At 44.4% G+C, this 19,675-nt stretch overlaps 2 protein-coding genes across 3 annotated transcripts in view; one reads left to right on the top strand and one right to left on the bottom strand.

The window, feature by feature from the left end:
* Window positions 1–19,212, bottom strand: part of AK7 (adenylate kinase 7) — a 56,703-nt gene extending 37,491 nt beyond the window's left edge. For both annotated transcript variants that reach the window (XM_057544674.1, XM_057544675.1), the window contains exons 1-4: window positions 19,007–19,212; window positions 15,678–15,866; window positions 10,532–10,640; window positions 3,482–3,576 (exon numbers count right to left, since the gene is read on the bottom strand). In XM_057544674.1, coding sequence (XP_057400657.1) covers window positions 3,482–3,576; window positions 10,532–10,640; window positions 15,678–15,866; window positions 19,007–19,111 — 498 coding nt within the window. In that variant the 5' untranslated portion in view covers window positions 19,112–19,212. The remainder of the gene's footprint in view (window positions 1–3,481; window positions 3,577–10,531; window positions 10,641–15,677; window positions 15,867–19,006) is intronic.
* Window positions 12,664–12,990, top strand: LOC103017531 (60S acidic ribosomal protein P1-like). Its single transcript, XM_057544676.1, has one exon. The coding sequence runs from the start codon at window positions 12,664–12,666 to the stop codon at window positions 12,988–12,990; it is 327 nt and encodes a 108-aa protein (XP_057400659.1).
* Window positions 19,213–19,675: the final 463 nt, after the last annotated feature.

The raw sequence follows: 19,675 nt of genomic DNA, 5'->3' as shown, positions 1-19,675 counted from the left end.
CAAAGCATCTGAGTCCAGGGCTTACACGAAATTAACCAGAGAGGCAGAAGAAACACAAGGTTGAGGACGCTGAGGTAGAACAATCATTGCAGATTTGAGAAATGGGAAGAAGGGCTGAAATGACTTTAGCCAAGCTGGGGATTGATAGAGGAGGAGGTAGGCAATGCCAGGGGACTTCCCTGGCGGTGCAGTGGTTAAGACTCCACGCTCCCAATGCAGGGGGCCTGGGTTCGATCCCTGGTCAGGGAACTAGATCCCTCATGCCACAACTAAAGATCCCACGTGCCGCAACTAAGACCCAGCACAGCCAAATAAAGAAATAAATATTTAAAATAAAAACCTTTAAAAAAAAAAAGGTAGGCAATGCCAGGTTGCCAGGGTTTGTGGACCATGTGAAGGAGTTTAGATTCATTCTAGGAGCATAGAAGGGTCTTAAGCATTTTAAGCAGGACTATAACACAATCTGAATTATATTTTATTTTATTTATTTATTTGGCTGCGTTGGGTCTTTCTCTAGTTGTGGTGAGCGGGGGCTACTCTTCGCTGCTGTGTGTGGGCTTCTCATTGTGGTGGCCTCTCCCGTTGTGGAGCACGGGCTCCTGGCATGCGGGCTTCAGCAGTTGCGGTGCGTGGGCTCAGTAGTTGCAGCATGCGGGCTCTAGGGAGTGCGGGCTTCAGTAGTTGTGGCACATGGGCCTAGTCGCTCCGTGGCATGTGGGATCTTCCCAGACCAGGGAAAGAACCCATGTCCCCTGCATTGGCAGGCAGACTCTTAACCACTGCACCACCAGGGAAGTCCCTGAATTATATTTTAACAAGATCACTTAAGCTGTTTGTTGGAGATTGAACTGGAAGGAGGCAATGGCTCATTTGAATTAATTAGGAGTTTTTCCCCTGGAGCTGGGGATAGAGGCTTCCTTCCCTGGGTCCCGTGGGCAGCGTGGACACCTGAACAAATCAGGACTCTGATGGGAAGACAGGAGGGTGGCTGTTTGACCGGAAAACAGCAGCGTCGACCCCAATCTAGTATTCACTTTTCTCTTTTGAGTTGCATTACAAAGTCATGACTTTTCACAAGCTCGACGGATTTCAATGAACCATAAAGCATCAGTCAGGGTCCTAGCATGAAAGAACTAGCACACTCACCGTGGGTAATTTGAGGAGGGTTTAATCACAGGACTATTTACAAAGATGTGGGCAGGTACAGGGAAATCACATTCCCTGGAGTCAGTAACAGGGCGCTCTGTACCACTCGCAGGTCCCAGAGTACAGAGGGCGCAGTGATAATTAGGACCTGGAGGTGAGCAGGGTGGAGAGGCTGCCTGGCAGGAGCTGTGACTTTGGTTGAGAGGCTCAGCCGGCCAGTAGCAACTGGGCAGAAAGGAGCTGGAGGGATAATACCGTGACCTCACTCTTCTCATTTTCCCCATCCTTCACTGGCGTTTCCCACTGGCCAAACCCAATGGGAAGCAGAGGGCAAGTTTGCTTGCTGATCTAGACTGCGAGGTCAGGGCTGGGTGTGATCATCCCTGCCTCTAGAAGTGGGTACATGATCCCAGGTCTGGCCAATCAGAGCTCTACATTTCCCTGGTCACAGTGACTGGTTTAGGGTTTGACCTGTGACCTAAGACCTGGAAAAACAGCATATTCCAGTGCTGGGTTGGGACATGGTCAAAATGGAAAAGACAATCGAAGTTCTAGGGATATAAGCCTGGGAGCTCCTGGGGGCCAGAAGGAGGGGACAGCTTACCTGAGAATGAAGCCTACTCAGAGAGGAAAAGAAGCAGTTGAATAAAGAAAAAGAGTAGGTTAGTTCTGAGAACATTTTTTAAGCCTCTAGATCCAGCTGTGCCTGAAGTCCATTATTGGACTTACCAGTTATATGAGTCAATAAATCCCCATTTTGCTTAAGTCAGTACAAGTTAGTTTATAACTGAAGGAGTGATGACGATCAATCAGGCCAGCAAAATGATCAGCCAGTCAAATGACCAATGATTGTTTTGTAGCAGACACTTTACCAGACTCTTTGAGGGATAGAACTTCAACAGGAATAAAATGACTGGCCTGCTCCTTGAGATGATGGCAACCAAATGGAGTAGGTGAGAGAGCTTTATAAGAAAAGGACAGGAGGGCTGCCCTGGTGGCGCAGTGATTGAGAGTCTGCCTGCCAATGCAGGGGACACGGGTTCGAGCCCTGGTCTGGGAAGATCCCACATGCCGCGGAGCAACTAGGCCCATGAGCCACAGCTACTGAGCCTGCGCGACTGGAGCCTGTGCTCCGCAACAAGAGAGGCCGCGATAGTGAGAGGCCCGCGCACCGTGATGAAGAGTGGCCCCCACTTGCCACAACTAGAGAAAGCCCTCGTGCAGAAACGAAGACCCAACACAGCCAAAAATAAATAAATAAATAAATAAATAAACAAAAACAAAAAACACTAGTGCTTAGGAAATCTATAAAAAAAAAAAAATGACAGGAAACCTCTGGTCCCTGCCCTCAGAGACCTCCCAGTCCACTGAGGGAGAGATAATTAAACAAACAAATGGCCTTTGACGCAATAAGTATGATAAATCCCTAAATATCTCCTTGTTATAAATAATGTATTCCATTGAGTCTAACATGTGCATTTTTTGTTTCACATTTTAACATCTCTGAAATTAGAATGTGTCTTGTCATCAATGGTTTATCACAATGTACTCAGCCAAGAAGCATCCGTGCTGTCCTCGCTGGAGCCTGGGTCACCTTCGGGTCACCTTGAGCACATACTGTCATCCTTAAACTGAGTTAGGTACTATGCCTGTTGGTCTAATTGCCTTTTACGATGCCTTTAAAAAGATTATAGTGTGACTCAGCACTGAGATGAAAAGGTAGTTCAGAGGCACAGAGGCATTGGGGCAGAGAAGCAAATGGAAATCTGGTCTCAGGGGAGAAAATAAGCAATACTAGAAGAATGACTCTGAATCCGTATTTTTCGCAAAATAATAAGCATGAGCTTTATAGGAAACTACCTAGAGATAAATGACATGACTCAGGTTTTATACTAAGTTATTGTGTGAAAACAGACAGAATGCAGGTGTGATTCAGAGAAACTGGACTCAGTTTGAAGAAGTTTGGGGAATACTATAACCACCGTATTTTGCTTATATTTTTCCTTTTAATGTATGCACAGGAATGTATATGACAAAGATATAGGTCTAAATAAGTCTAAAAGAGAGGGCTTTCAATACATTTAAAATAAAAATTGATAAGCATTGTTATACTTGACTAGGCGGCATTTTCTTTTTTTTTCTAAGGGGCTTGTAAAACAATGTGGCCCCTTAGAATGGAGTGTTCTTTGAGCCTGTGAACGCTGCAGAGTGCTTATTACGGGGTAGGGTTCAGGAGTGTAAGAATACACCATCCACTGTAGAAAGTTCTCGCGTGCCGATTACAAGGAATCGGGGGTGAAATGTTGCATAAAAGAAAAGCCAGCACACTACTTACTGGGTCCAGGGGTTTGGACCGCGCCCAGGTCATCACCGTGGACACTAAAATAAACACCTTCCGCTTTTCGAAATGGCTGATTTCTTCATTCAGGGCTGTAGGGCCAAAAAAGCGGAGCGGTTACTTGGATCCATTTAGAACGTGTTTTAAAATCATGTGTACTTTTAATTACCAGCGGGACTTGAAGTGACTCCTCTTTCAAGGAGTGGCTTTACACCAGGGGGGCATCCCCTCTGATGCTTCACTGCCCCCTCCCCATCTTTGTCCCTGGCTGCCCCCCTCCAGCCGCCCGACCTCTTCTGAGCCCAGCTCAAATCTTCAGCCCCTTCCTATTTCCTGGCCTGCAGCGGTGTGCTTTCACTTTTGGGGAGGGCTCGTGATACCGATAATAGCTGACACGGATGGGAACAGTTCATGGGCTTTATCGAATTCTCACCATCAGGGGATAGGTAATCTCATCTCTGTTTCTACCTTCTAAGGGAGCTGAGGCACAGTTTGCCCAGGATCACGGAGTGAGGTGGTGGTATAGAGTCCGATCCAGGAAGCCTGGTTGCCCGGCCTGTGGTCTCCCCACTATGCACCCCCTCCAGCTGAATGGAGAATGGAGTGGGAGGCCCCAAATCAGAAAGCAAGGCCCTCTTTCTTTTTTTAAACCATTTTAAAAAATTGAAGTATAGCTAATTTACAATGTTGTGTTAGCTTCAGGTGTACAGAAAAGTGATTCAGTTATGTCTATCTATATCTATATCTAATATATTCTTTTCCAGATTCTTTTCCATTATAGGTTGTTACAAGACCTTGAATATAGTTCCCCGTGCTGTACAGTAAATCCTTGTTCTTTATCTAGTTTATATATAGTAGTGTATATATGTTAATCCCAAACTCCTAATTTATCTCCTTACCTTCCCCCCTCTGGTAACCATAAGTCTGTTTTCTATGTCTGTGAGCCTATTTCCAGTTTGTAAATAAGTTCATTTACATGATTTTTTTCCATTCCACATATAAGTGATATCATGTGATATTTGTCTTTCTCTGTCTGACTTACTTCACTTAGTATGATCATCTCTAGGCCCATCAATGTTGCTGCAAATGGCATGATTTCATTCTTTTTTATGGGCAAGGCCCTCTCATGATTTCACATAAAGCAGTGCTATTTAGCTTAAGCGCTTGCAGAAGGAAGTAATTCCCTCCCCCTCCACTGCCCCTGGCTGGGGGAGAGCAGTTTATGCGTTGGGGGCTGTGGGCTGTGTGTGGAGGGAGGGCTTTGGTAACACCCCGATGCTTGGTTACGAACCATCTGTAGAGATGGGAATTTAGAATAGTGGTGGCCTGGACCTGGGAGTGTTTGGTTTCCAAAGGGTTTGTCATTCCCCAGGAGGGCTCCCCACACATTTAAGCATTGAATCTCCTTGAATACTTTCTGGCATGTGATTCCACTAAAATATTTTTCATAATGTATAATTTTCCAGGAAAAAAAAAAAAAACTAAAGTGAGATATACTTAAATTGTCAGAGGATCTAAGCGACACAGTAGGCATGGTAAATTTTAGTCTCATGAGCTGATTTCTCGAACAACAAGGAAAACAATAAAATACTGATATCCTGAATCTAATAAACTCATGGATTCCAACCCTAAGGTGAGAAAGTATTACTGAATTAAGTCTAAGAACACTATGTCCACAGACCTACTAGAGAATGGACTTGAGGACATGGGGAGGGGGAAGGGTAAGCTGGGATGAAGTGAGAGAGTGGCATGGACATATATACACTACCAAATGTAAAATCGACAGCTAGTGGGAAGCAGCTGCGTAGCACAGGGAGATCAGCTTGGTGCTTTGTGACCACCTAGAGGGGTGGGATAGGGAGGGTGGGAGGGCGGGAGACTCAAGAAGGAAGAGATATGGGAACATATGTATATGTATAGCTGGTTCACTTTGTTATAAAGCAGAAACTAACACATCTTTGTAAAGCAATTATACTCCAGCAAAGATTTTTAAAAAAAAAAAAAGAACACTATGTCCACATATTAATCCCAATCAAATGTTAACTTTAGTTTCTATTTTTATTCTATTAACAAAAATCGCCTCTTCAATTTAATTTTGTTCTTTTACCCTTCCTGCTCTGCTGTGCCTCAGATTGGCCTATTTTGTGAATGCTTGGCACACTTAGAGGTCTTCTAACTGGTTTATCCTTTTTTATTTATGATCATTTTAATGGGTCTAAAATGATCTGCTTGTTCACTTTTGAACGAGCAGCACATTTTATCCATATATACAAATGTTTTCTTGCATTTCTTATACTTCATTTCTTTCTCCAATTTTGCCTTCCTTTGATAGTATCTGTGAAAGGCAAGGTAGAAGAATTCTTTTATATTAAAATATTTGAAAATAGTTCAATAAAACATCATTAAGAAGTAATACATATCCACTGTAAAAACAAAAACAGAAAACTCCCCGAATCTCAGGAAGTACATGAGGTAAAGTGATAAGGTTCCCTCTACTATTCTCTCTATACCCCCACCGAGTCCCCCGTGACTGACCAAGGGCTATACTTTCTTACAGACACAAACACTTTGTATCTCAAAAAAGAGGTAACACATTAAAAATTTTTTCACCAAATAGAGAATAAAATTGTCTTAATTATTTAAAGCTCTTTATTAGAATGAAGAAGGAAGCAATATAGAACATACCCTACATGTTAAAGCTCATGAAAGGAAATGCAGTATCAAAGTTTGAGAACTGCTATGTTCCCTTGATGATTAGTGGGAGAGATCCTATTAGGTGCTGAAGCTCATCTGTCATAGCAGGAACTCAGTGGTTAATGTCTAAAGTTCATAATCAGAGGACATCAGTGCAGGCATTTTTGTGTATTAAAAGGAACAAGTGGGTTAAATGAGGTTCCTTTTGAACAGTAGAGATGGGATGGAAAAGAAATGCAGGGAGGGCTTCCCTGGTGGCACAGTGGTTGAGAATCTGCCTGCCAGTGCAGGGGACACGGGTTCGAGCCCTGGTCTGGGAAGATCCTGCATGCCGCGGAGCGACTGGGCCCGTGAGCCACAACTGCTGAGCCTGCGCGTCTGGAGCCTGTGCTCCGCAACGAGAGAGGCCGCGATAGTGAGAGGCCCGCGCATCGCGATGAGGAGTGGCCCCCGCTTGCCGCAGCTGGAGAAAGCCCTCGCACAGAAACGAAGACCCAACACAGCCAAAAATAAATAATAAATAAAAATAATAATAATAAAAAAAAGAAATGCAGGGAATTGTTGCTTTTTATTCTAAATCCTACTGTGCTTTTTAACTTTCAAAACATGTCCAGGTTTTATTTCAGAAAAAAAATTAAAATGTAAAGAAAATTGTGAGTATACATTATATAGAAAAAAATCAATTTCCAAAGACTGGCACAAAATAAGAACTCAATAAACATTAGGTCTGATTATTATTTTAGGTGGTGAAATTATCTTAGAAAGTGCAATTATACATCATCTGTAAATATTTGCAAAGGGATAAAAATGTGGAGAGTAGGCATTTAAAAAGCTCTGTTCCAAAAGATGACACATTATCCATGTTTTTGATTTGCCTCTTACTGAATGAAACTTAGGCCCACAGGGATAATGAGAAATCAAACATTCTAAGCTCCTGAGGATTCCAGCACATCCACAGAAAGTACTTTTTCATCATGATTTCTCTGAATATGGTACAGACATTACTGAGGCTTCATTCCATTTCTCTGAACATGAGCCAAAATATAGCTTTGCTATTGGTCTTATTCAGGGGTTGGCAATGTACCGCCTGTTTTTGTAAATAAAGTTTTATTGGAACCCAGCCCATTCATTTACATATTGTCTATAGTTGCATTCTTGCTACAACAGCAGAGGAGTTGGCTTGAAAAGCTAAACATATTTACTATCTGGCCTTTAACAGAAAAAGTTTGCTGACGCCTGAACTAATCTGCTAAAAACCAACATACTGAAGTGTAAAAAATACTGCAAAGTAAGGTGCTTGTGTCTTTTTGGCTGTCCTCCTAGCCTGGAATGGCAATTCAAATAAGCTGATTTACTCTCTCCTTTGATCCGGACTTAATAAGGAGATGAATCACAAAGCACCAAATTGCTAAACATCATCTTGTCCCTTAGAGTTCATTACCTTTTTCAAAGCATTTAAAATATGAAGTGTTCTCTGCTACCCCTTCCTGACCCTTGCTATTGGGGAACACTTGTTGAACTGAATCAAATCCTTACAGTTAGAAATAATTCCTCTCCTCCTGGGGCTTCCCTGGTGGTGCAGTGGTTAAGAATCCGTCTGCCAATGCAGGGGACACGGGTTCAAGCCCTGGTCCGGGAAGATCCCACATGCCGCGGAGCAACTAAGCCCGCGAGCCACAACTACTGAGCCTTCACGCCTAAAGCCCGTGCTCCGCAACAAGAGAAGCCACCCAATGAGAAGCCCGCACACCGCAAGGAAGAGCAGCCCCCGCTTGCTGCAACTAGAGAAAACCCACACGCAGCAACAAAGACCTGACGCAGCCAAAAATAAAAAAGAAATAATTCCTCTCCTCCTAAAGTCACATCCATCTTGTGATACCTTTTGTGTCAACATGCCATTCTCTGTCCTGCATGAAAGTTTCTCCCGAGTCCTTTAGCTCTCTTGTGGGCCTACAAGAGCCTTGAGGGTATCATTTTTTTAAAATTTGTCTTTGTATCTTCCCAATACGTTCAACCCCACCTCCTTAAGCCATGCCTGTGGAATGAATAAAGGTTGAATTTTGAAAGTTAATGTTTCATTTCTTTTAATGATTAAAAATATTCTGTTCTTCAGACACATAAATCAGTGGAACAGAATAGAGAGCCCAGAAATAAACCCATGCACTGATGGCCAGTTAATCTACAACAAAGGAGGCAAGAAAAGACAGTCTCTTCAATAAATGGTGCTGGGAAAACTGGAAAGCTACATGTAAAAGAATGAAATTAGAACATTCTCTGGCATCATATACAAAAATAAACTCAAAATGGATTAAAGACCTAAATGTAAGACCAGAAACCATAAAACTCCTAGAGGAAAACATAGGCAGAACACTCTTTGACATAAATTGTAGCAATATTTTTTTGATCTCTCTCCTAAAGCAAAGGAAATAAAAACAAAGTAAACAAATGGGACCTAATTAAATTTAAAAGCTCTTGCACAACAAAGGAAAACACTGACAAAATGAAAAGACAACCTACTGAATGGGAGAAAATATTTGCAAATGATATAAATGATAAGGAGTTAATATCCAACATATATAAACAGCTCATACAACCCAACATCAAAAAAACAAATGACCCAGATTAAAAAATGGGCAGAAGAACTGAGTAGACGTCTTTCCAAAGAAGACATACAGATGGCCAACAGGCACATGAAAAGACGCTCAACATGGCTAATCATCAGGGAAAGGCAAATCAAAACCACAATGAGATACCACTTCACACCTGTCAGAATGGCCATCATCAAAAAGACAACAAATAACAAGTGTTGGCGAAGACGTGGAGAAAAGGGAACCCTCATGCACTGTTGGTGGGAATGTACATTGGTGCAGCCATTGTGGAAAACAGTATGGCGGTTTCTCAGAAAACCAAAAACAGAACTACCATATGACCCAGCAACTCCACTCTTGGGTCTATATCTAAAAAAACAAAAACACTAATTCCAAAAGATACATGTACCCCAATGTTCCTAGCAGCATTATTTATAATTGGCAAGATATGGAAGCAACCTAAGGTCCATCAGCAGATGAATGGATACAGAAAAATTGGTGAATATATATACAATGGAATACTACTCAGCTATAAAAAAGAATGAAATTTTGCCATTTGCAACAACATGGATGGACATATTATGCTAAGTAAGATAAGTCAGACAGAGAAGGACAAATACTGTATGATATTACTTATATGTGGAATCTAAAAAATACCTCAAACTAGTGAATGTAACAAAAAAGACGCAGACTCACAGATATAGAGAACAACCTAGTGGTTACCAGTGGGGAGCGGGAAGGGGGGAAGGGCTTTATGGGGTAGAGGATTAAGAGGTACAAACTATTAGGTATAAAATAAGCTACAAGGATATGATGTACAACACAGGGAACAGGCAGTATTTTATAATAACTATAAACGGAGTATAACCTTTAAACATTTTGAATCACTGTATTGTACACCTATAACTTATAATATCATACATTAACTACATTTCAATTTAAAAAATTCTATTCTTCGGAAGCTCCTGTTGCTAAATTAATTAAACAAGGAAGCCATTAGACTGAGGTGGTCCTAATAGCTTAGCAGCCTAAATAAGCAAACCCAAATCTAAGAAAAGCTAATCACAAACACTCACCTAGGCTCTCCCAAATAAGGGAAACACTTAAGTTACAGCCACTCAAATAACTGCTTTTCTCTATAAAAGTCTCGTCCCTAGCTGCTGTTGGTGGAGCTCCTAACCACTTCCAACATGAATCGGATTGTTTTGTTTTGTTTTGTTTTTTATCCGCGCCACGTGGCTTGCAGGGATCTTAGTTCCCGGACCACGGATAGAACCCAGGTCCTCCGCTGTGAAAATCTCAGAGTCCTAACCACTGGACTGCCAGGGAATTCCCAATATGAATTGATTTTTGTTCACATAAACTCTTCTTTTTTTTATATATAATAAGAAACACTGTCAAATGCAGTAAACGTCAACTTTATTTTTATGTATTTATTTATTTTGGCCACCCTGCACATTATGTGGGATGTGGGATCTTATTTCCCCAACCAGGGATGGAACCCATGCCCCCTGCACTGGAGGCACAAAGTCCTAACCACTGGACCACCAGGGAAGTCCCTCACATACTCTTAAATATTTTCATATGCCTCCATTTATCTTTTAATGCTATCCACAGGCATATCCACTAGTCAGATTTCACTTCCTGTTTTAGGTGAATTTCGGATCAGTTCTTCCACAGTCCTAATTTGCCTAGTGTTCCTGAGATGACTCTTAGGTAAAGTAAAAAGTCCCGTCCCTGGAGATCAAGGGTGCATCTCACTGACCAGAGACTGCCCAGATGGCTTCCTCCACTTGCTGGGGGTTCTCAGTGATGTTATAAATGATAACATCACACTCCAGCAGGTGCATGAGAAGGTCTTCTCGAGAGATAGCCTGAAAAAGAAAGTTGACAGTCATGTGTCGCAAGAATCGAACAAAGTAACCTTAATATTTAGATGGGAATGACAATTTCCAAATGAGATATGTTGCCTGGGTAGTCCCACAGGAAACATTTGCAGAAGGATTTTTTTATTTAAAGTGAAATTTTGGCTCTCTACTGTGTATAGTTTTCAAGTAACAAAGTTTATGAAAATAGCCGGGAACAGATGAATAAGAAAATTGCATAATGATCTTAGGTACTATTTCTGCATGCTGTTTAAACCCCGATTCAGGAGGAAAGAATTAGAACACACTGGAAGAAAATGTGTGAGGCATTTAAAACAAACTCAAGCTCTATGCAAGTTTCTTTGAGCAACTATAGACCATGAATCACTCAGAAGTGCTGATAAGTGATTAATGTGGATTATCTCAGAATCCTCAAAATGGAATTAATCTGGTCTCATTCGAGATGTAAGGTACCTTATTACAGTTGACAGCGGGGAGTATTTTAAAAAAACAGAAACTTTTAATGGTTAAAAATACCAAGTTCTTACATGAGATGAAAGTAACTTTGGTGATCATTGTGTCCAAAGGAAAACACGCAGACTTGGTAAATCATGATTGGACTGATTGAGGGTGAAACAGGCACATTTTCAAGAGAATGGTCATCCTGACCAGATATTGAGTGACCATGATTGTGCGTTCATTTGTTCCCCCAATAAATATTTGTGGGCCCTGATTTTCACCCCGAGGACAAAGGCAAAATAAATAATGTATGATTGTTGATACTACAGAGTAGCGTGTATGTGTGTGTGTGTGTGTGTGTGTGTGTGTGTGTGTGTGTGTTGTTGGCAAAATTTTAACAAATAACTAGGGTCTAATGTGGACGAGGGTGCAACTAAGCGCATATGAAGCCTTTGTACAAATTAGAAAAAGGAAACCTGCTCTTGGTAGAAAAATTATAAGGCACCCAGTCTGGGACACACTGTAGCCAGCAGAACACATCACTTTTCAGCCCCTACTCATGCCCATAGCTGGGCATCCTTGTGCAGTGTGCAACCTGTACAGCCCTACATGGCAGCCCCCAATGTAGAAAGGGCTCTCATAGAAGTACATTTGAGGTTTGATGGACTAGGTGAAGTATGGGACTATGGCTCGTAGGAGGTGACATTTGAGCTGGGCTGAAAGGGTGAGTACAAGCTCACTCAGCAGAGCCTGGGAAGTTCACGGACTAGCAGGCCATTTGCTGAGCCAGGCAAAAGCACCTTTCACAACCTGGACCAGCCTAATGTTTTTCCATCCTCCACTCTCTCTCACCTTTCATGCCACTCTTGCTTCTTCCCCTTGGCTGCCCAGAACCCAAGCTCTAGCTATACCGATGCTTTCTATTCCAAAGCACACCATACACTTTCCCAGGTGCCCCCTTGTGTGTCATTTCCTTGTCGCTTTATCTGCTTGGAAAGCTCTATTCAGCCCTGGAGGTTCAGCCTCAGTCCCAGCATCAGCAGTAGACCCCAAGCTCCCAGAGGAGGGCCAGCTGTGCAGAATCTCCAGCTCAGAGGAGCGTAGGGGGTCTTGCTCTTTGTGGCAGGGAGGAGTCTGAAGCTCCATTTGCCTGGCTCTATAGATGAGACTGAGAATTCATACTGCCCTTTTCAGAGTGCTCTGGACGCGGCTGTGCTCACACCTCTGTCATCATGTCACTGTCCTGCTCTGGAGCCACTAGTTTACATTGCAGAGTCCCTGCTAGGCTGTGAGCTCCGTGTTTATCTGTGGGTCTTTAAAGTGCTCAATACTCATTCACTGAATCAAATTCAAGTATAAAGAGTGATCAGTGATGGAGATCTGAAGCAACGCAAATAGCCAGGAGAATGCAAAGGAGGCATTCTTTCGAGAGCGATTAAAGACACGGGTTGAGGCGTCCCTTTCTTCAGCTGCCGCTAAGGTGCTCCATCCTTCCGAGGAAGCTAAGGTCGCGCTGGGGCGAGGCCCTCACTTCATCTGTCCGGCAGCCCCCGCCTAGCACTGGCCCCGCACCATGGCCTCCGTCTCGGAGCTCGTCTGCATCTACTCGGCCCTCATCCTGCATGACAATGAGGTGACGGTCACAGAGGACAAGATCTGTGCTCTCATTAAAGCAGCCGGTGTAAATGTTGAACCTTTCTGGCCAGGATTGTTTGCAAAGGCTCTGGCCAAGGTCAACCCAGCGAGCCTCATCTGCAACGCAGGGGCTGGTGGAGCTGCCCCAGCAGGGGGTCCTGGCCCCTCCACCGCTGCTGCCCCCGCTGAGGAGAAGAAAGCAGACGCAAAGAAAGAAGAATCTGAAGAGTCTGATGATGACAGGGACTTTGGTCTTTTTGACTAAACCTCTTTAGTAACATGTCCAATAAGAAGCTGAGCTCTTAACCATTGTAAAGCAATTATACTCCAATAAAGATGTCAAAAAAAAAAAAAAAAAGAAGCTGAGCGCTTTAATTTGAGGTCAGCAAGGAGGCACTCTGTGCTCTGGAAAAAACTGGCAGAACAGGACTTCAGACAGACATTTTCAGGAGAAATTTTTATGAACCCAATATCTTGCGTCTTCTCATACCTAGAAAAGCACCGAAGTCATGACTGGAGAGATCTGCTCCTTGTGACTAGCACCGACCTTTTGCTGAGATGTGTACTTGATTGCACGTGGCCCCTCCACCAAAACCATATGCATACTGACTGCCCACACCCCAACCTCTTTGGAGCAGTTCCTCAGAGCTCTCTGAGAGGCTGTCTCCCAGGCTATAGTCCTCAGTAAACCCCAAATAAAACTGAACCCACAGCACTCGCAGTGTGTGTGTGTGTGTGTGTGTGTGTGTGTGTGTGTGTGTGTGTTTCCAGTCTATAGTGGGAAGCCAAGAGCCCACAGCAATACCAGGCTTGCAGCTGTGATGGGGGCAAGTGCATGCTGAATGGTATAAAGGACACTCTTGGTTGTCTACAAACATCCATTTCCTTTTCTTCTTTCCCAACAGAACCCCAATTTTGTTCAGATACGCCCCTTCTCAGCCTGTGGGAAATTAACTCCACCTTGTAGCTTAAGGGATGGGCCTTACTGATCTCAGGGTAAGTGATTGGTTCAGGAATCAGCAAGTGACTCAACTCAAGACACTGAGATTCAAGGAGATACCTGGGGGGTGCTGCTGGAATGTTCATCCTCCTTTTTCTGAGAACTTGTAGAAGTTCTCTTCATCAGAGTGTTGTTGCATTTGTGTGCAAAGCCCTGGAATGTTGCCGCCTTGCTGCCAACCTGAGGATGAAATCACCCCCAGAGGAAGACAGAGCCCAGGAAAGGGCAGGAAAAGGAGCTGCAGCCCCTGGATCATGCCAGGCCTGAAGCACGTTCTTCCTTGAGACCACCAGCCACATAAGTTGATGAATTCCTTATTGATTACTGATTTGCATTGCCTTCTTTTTTTCCTATTACTTGCAGCCCCAAACAGCCCAAACTGTTAACAGACAGCAAGGCCCTTAATACAAATTAGGGCAGAGTAGTTTTGTAGAGGAATGTGAGAGACTTCATTCTGGGTAAGTTGATATAGAAGTGCTGCAGGACATCTGGGGGAGCGGACTAGGAAGCAGTTGGATGTGCAGGTCGCTCAACAGGGCTGAAGAAGGATTTGAAAGGCGTTGGCTTGTACAGGGGAGCTGAAGCTATAGGACTGAATAAGATTTAGAAAGGATGCCTATTAGGAGAAGGGAGGGAGCTCTGAGAAAAACTGCATTTAAAGGGAAGGAGTGGATGCGTAAGGGCAGTCTGCCGGCAGCGGCTGCTGGGAAGCGGGGAAGAGAGGCCCTTGGTAATGAGGGGCTGGCTGGTGACAGTGGCCAGGGCATCTTCTGTGAAGGGGTGGGGGCTGGAGAGTGCAGGAGTGAGGCCTGCAAAGGTGGCTGAGCCCTCTCTCAAGTTCAGTGGTGGCAGGGGCCAGGGGCAGAGAAAGAGGCAGGGAGGCCAACGTAAGAGTGTGTGTGTGTGTGTGTGTGTGTGTGTGTGTGTGTGTGTGTGTGTGTGTGTGTGTGTGTGTGTGTTTCCAGCAAGAAAGATGTGAGCATACGTAGAGGTGGAAAGAAAGAAGCCAGTGGCGAGTGAAGATCCAGAAGAGGGTAAAAGGGGGTAAGTGGTGAAGAAAGTTCCCAAAGATGGTAGGAGAGGACTCATTCATTCATTGACGAATACTTATTGAGGGCCAGTGCTGTCTGTCACCGTGCAAGGATACACATGAGAATAAATGGGGTGCTGTCTCTACTCTCAAGGAACAGATGGTAATAGTGTGACCCACAATAGACAGATAATAACAATGGAGTGAGAAAAGTATTAGAATCTAGGCAGGTAGAGAGCTCAGAATCTAAACTGGGAGTGGGGAATCATGGAGGGCTTCCTGGAGGAGAAGACAACCCGAGTTAAATCGTGAAGGATGAATAGGGCTGGTTGGGGGAGGGAAGAGGGAAGGCTATTCCAGGGTACAGCATGTGCAAAGCTGTCTCCTAGGATCTAGAGAGCTCCAGGCAGGGTGACGGGAGGAATTAGGCTGGGAGGGTCACCCTTCCTGCAGGTATTTAAGTCCTTGGATGAGGACTGTGTAGAATTTGTCATGTGAAGGCAGCAGTATTTCTCAGTAAGACAGCAATATAATGGTGTTATCCTCGAGTGGCTTATTACCAAAGGAGATGTCTCTTTCACAGATTGCGCCGGCCATGGCCCAGAGCCATGTTGGGGTGACGCAGGGCAGAATACATTTTAAATACAGGGCAGAGAACTTTATGAGTCTGAAAGTCCAAATGAGATCCATACTTTCTAAGAATATCTCATTTAAGTCCTGTGCTGCAGGCAAGACTTGAAAGTGGAGAGACAAGGGTTGTTAATTTCCATCACGGGAGGAAGACCTGCCCTCACCTCTCTCCTCAACTTCCCCACCGTCTCACGTTAGCAGGAGAGAGATGAGGAGCAAACACATTGGCAGGGCATCGGAGCAGGGGGTGGCCCTCCCCTTCGTTCCCTCTCAGCAGCCCCTCTGGACTTACATAGTAGGTCTCCACGGCAAAGCTGGGGCAGGGGGTTTCGAGCGTGGAAAGTGTGCCCACGATCTGGAACGTGCCTTCCTTCAGGTTGGCTGAGGAAGCTTCTGGCACCGCTGATTTATCTTCATCGTGCTCTTCCTCCTCTTCGGTAATTTCTTCAAGTGAAGCCCCGACGACAGAGTTAGAAAGAAACTGCAAGCAAACAGGAGTTTCCTGAATACTAAGAACAACGGAGAGTAAGGCCAGTCAATGAATGATGATTCTAAAACCACCTTTACTGAAGGCTTGCTATTGGTGCCACTCATGCTTTGTACACCGGTATCTCACTGAAATTGGTTTAATTCCCACAACGACACAGTGAAGTGTCTATTCACTATTATGACTCTCCATTTCATAGGCGACACAGTGAAGTGTCTATTCACTATTATGACTCCGCATTTCATAGGCGAGGAACTCAGGCTCGGAGAGCTTAAAAGCTCGTTAAGGGTATTATCCTTCCCTAGCATCAGGCAGAGCTGGGCTAAATTCACGATGGTCGTTTTGTCTAACAGATAGGTAGAAATGTAATGCAATCAGCTTAGGTAACTTAAATTTGCTAGCAGCCACATTAACAAAAGGAGAAAAAAACAGGTGAAGTTAACTTAGGTAAAGTTTAAATTTTTAAAAATTTAGGTAATGTTTTATTTAACTCAATATATCCAAAACATTATCAGTTTAACATGTCATCAATATAAACATTAGTGAGATATTATATATTGTTTTCTTTTCCCATAGTAAGTGTTTGAAATTTGATGTGCATTTTACACTTACAGTGTATCTCCATTTGGACTGGACACTTTTAAATGTTCCACAGCCACATGGGACCAGTGGCTATGAATAATGAAATAGAATGAGGTTGGCAAAGTTTCTTTTTTTGTTTTACAGAAGCTGTGTTTGTGAGTTGTTTATGCAATGTTCATGGGTTTCATATATAAATAGAAATAATTTTAATTTATATATTAGACATATAATTTATAGTTTAAACATGTGTAAATAATCATGACGATATCACCCCTTGGGAGTAAAAACAGAATGCCCCACCCCCTTTATTTTGATAAAAAAAGCAGTCCAAGTTAATAGACAAAGTGTCAGGTTCAATCTCTTATTGGAGGACTTCTCTGGTGGCGCAGTGGTTAAGAATCCGCCTGCCAATGCAGGAGACACTGGTTCGAGCCCTGGTCCGGGAAGATCCCACATGCCGCAGAGCAACTAAGCCCGTGCGCCACAACTACTGAGCCTGCGCTCTAGAGCCCGCGAGCCACAACTACTGAAGCCCGTGTGCCTAGAGCCTGTGCTCCGCAACAACAGAAGCCACCGCAATGAGAAGCCCGCGCACTGCAACGAAGAGTAGCAGCCAAAAATAAATAAATAAATAAATTTATTTTTTTAAAAAAATCTCTTATTGGAATCTATTTTTCCCAAGTATGCCATATATATTTTCATTTACCTCTCAAACACACATATTCAATTTTATTATCCCATTTCACAGATGAGGAGATTGAGGCCGAGCAATAAGTAATTTGCCCAAGATTGCATAGGCAGGGAGGGGTGAAGTTGGACCTTCTGATATGACACCCATGGCTGCACAGGTGCCCCGCCCTGACACACTACCCAGAGACCGGAGGGAGAAGGGGCTGTGGTGGCATTGCCCAGCTGGGCCTAAGGACAAGAGACATGGTTTCCACGTTTTTTTAGATGCTTTATATTTCTACTCCCATATTGCTTAGTGCAGACAATAGCAATTACTTGGAATTTGAGAAAGTCAAGCCCTGGTTTGTTAAGGAATAACTGGAAATTCTGTTATTGATAAGCTTTGGAAAAAATCTCTACCAACGAAAAGTTTTATTGTAAAAATATTATATCGTAAAAAATAATCAGAGATCAAAAGGGGATAAAGTAAAAAGTTAAATTCTCTTCCCTCCCTCCCTCCTAATTTCAATCATGTCACGTCCCTTTTTAAGTACTCCAATGGCTATCAATGGATTTAGAACATAAGCCAAATTCCTGACCAAAGCCCCACAAGATCTGGGCCTTTGGGCTTGACTCTGCTTCGTTAATTTACACAATAAATATCGATGAACTGCTGACCACGTGTGAGGCGCTGTTTAGTTGCTGAGCTGGGTCACATTTTGACTTTCACCGGCCCTTTCCTCCAAAAGTATATTAAAAATGATATTTTATGACAGTATATCTATAACGACACACTATCTTTGACTCTAAAATTTAATTTGCTTCCTTCCTATTTTAAGAGAAATTATAACATTTGTGTGGGTCCCAAAGCCACATGGGTCCTGGGCACGGTGCCTGCTGTCCCCTGGAGCCCCTGGTTCACTGCAGTCTCACCACTCTGTCCTCTGCAACCTTTGCCTTTGCCGTGCCCTCTGGGAACGATTTCCTCAGGCTGGACCCTCATCTTGTGTATGTCAGATTAAATGTCACCTTTCAAGAGAGCTCTTTCATGCAACTCTATTTAAAGCAGCCGCGCTCTCCCCCCAATCACCTCTTCTATCCTCTTTCCTTCAGAGTACTTATCACCTATTGAAATATCTTGTTTATTCTAGTAATTATTTATTGTCTGTCTCCTTCCAGAGGGGCAGAGTCTTCAAGGGTCAAAACCTTTTTTGGTCTTATTTACTGCGCCAGCCTTTTAGTAGGAGCTCATGAATGAGTGACTCCCATCCTCCAGAGGTGATAACGGTTAAGTGTCTTGTGTATCCTTTGAGACGTTTCCTGTATTTAGGTTGTCTATCTATCTATCTATCTATCTATCTATCATCTATCGATCTATCTATCTTCTCTATATTTGTATCAATCTTTTTGAAAGACACAAGGAAGTTCATACTACTCCTGTCTTTTTAATGCTTTGTTATTGCATTTAGTTTTGGACTTCTTTTTCCGTCAGTTGCCTGATTCAGACGAGTTGGCGGGAACGGAAAGAGAACCCGGTTAGGAGGTCGGAGACCTGGCCCTATGTCCAGGTCCTGCCCCCAACTCGCTAAGTGATCTTGGGCAAGCCCCTTTCTGCCTCGAAGCCTCAGTTTCCTCTTATTAACAGGGGAGGAACCCCGGCTGGAACGGAGATCTCCAAACACCTGGGCTTCCAGGTGGGGCGCTTGTCTAGCCTGGGTGCAGACTGGGGAGCAGGGGGCATTGGCCGTGCCCAGGACGAGGGAGGGTCCCTTAGGGGAGGCCCTGATAGCGCCCGGTGGTGCAGGCCCTCGCTGGGTTCGGGGGCGGGGGCGGGGGACTGGGAGTTGGGGGCTGGGGTTCTGCTGTGACCCACCGCCGCTCACCTTCCCGATGTTTCTGCTGCTGTATGAGTCCAGCAGGTTTATAAACACCCTCTGGATCCGGATAACTTTCTCCGTCCGGGCAGCAACTTCCTCTTCTTCAGCCATGGTGGGAGCCTCGCTGGTTGCTAAGGAGAAAGCGTCCCTTTAGTTGCCAAGGAGATGGGCCCGCGGCCCTAGGACCGCGGGGCCAGGCGGCCCTCCGGGGTTGGGGCTAGGGCGCGGGGCGGGGCGTTCCCGGGGCGGGGGCGGGGCCTCCGGTTTCCTGCGCCAGGAGGGCTCTCCCTGCCCAGGGCGCCAGGCAGGCCTGCGTCCCCGCCCAAGCCCCACCCTCCCCTGCTTCACGCCTGGGGCCCTCGGGCAGGGCGCGCCCTCCGTCCCTTTCCTCTCTTTCATTCGGTAACTCCGGAAACATGTCCCAGTGTCCACCTGACACGGAGCACTAAAAATACTGATGAATCTGATGAAAAGGTAAAACCCGCAAGCCTAGGCTTCCCCTGAAATGTTGGAGTGAATTAACGTGCCCCTGTGGGGCGGTCTGACCAGGAGGGCGTGACATAATCTTCTACTGCAAAGAAGGGCTGTTGCCATGGAGTTTCGGGGTCATGGTGTGGTCCACTGTGCTGCCAGTGGCTGCTTGGTCCACTGGGCTCAACTGGTTTAGCAGTTCCG

Source organism: Balaenoptera acutorostrata, chromosome 3 (genome assembly GCF_949987535.1).
Source record: "Balaenoptera acutorostrata chromosome 3, mBalAcu1.1, whole genome shotgun sequence".
NCBI classification, from domain to species: Eukaryota; Metazoa; Chordata; class Mammalia; order Artiodactyla; family Balaenopteridae; genus Balaenoptera; species Balaenoptera acutorostrata.
This window is presented reverse-complemented; position numbering and strand designations above follow the sequence as displayed.

Bases quoted from the DNA above. Each gene is read 5' to 3' on its own strand.
- LOC103017531 (XM_057544676.1), top strand. From the start codon at position 12,664: ATGGCCTCCGTCTCGGAGCTCGTCTGCATCTACTCGGCCCTCATCCTG.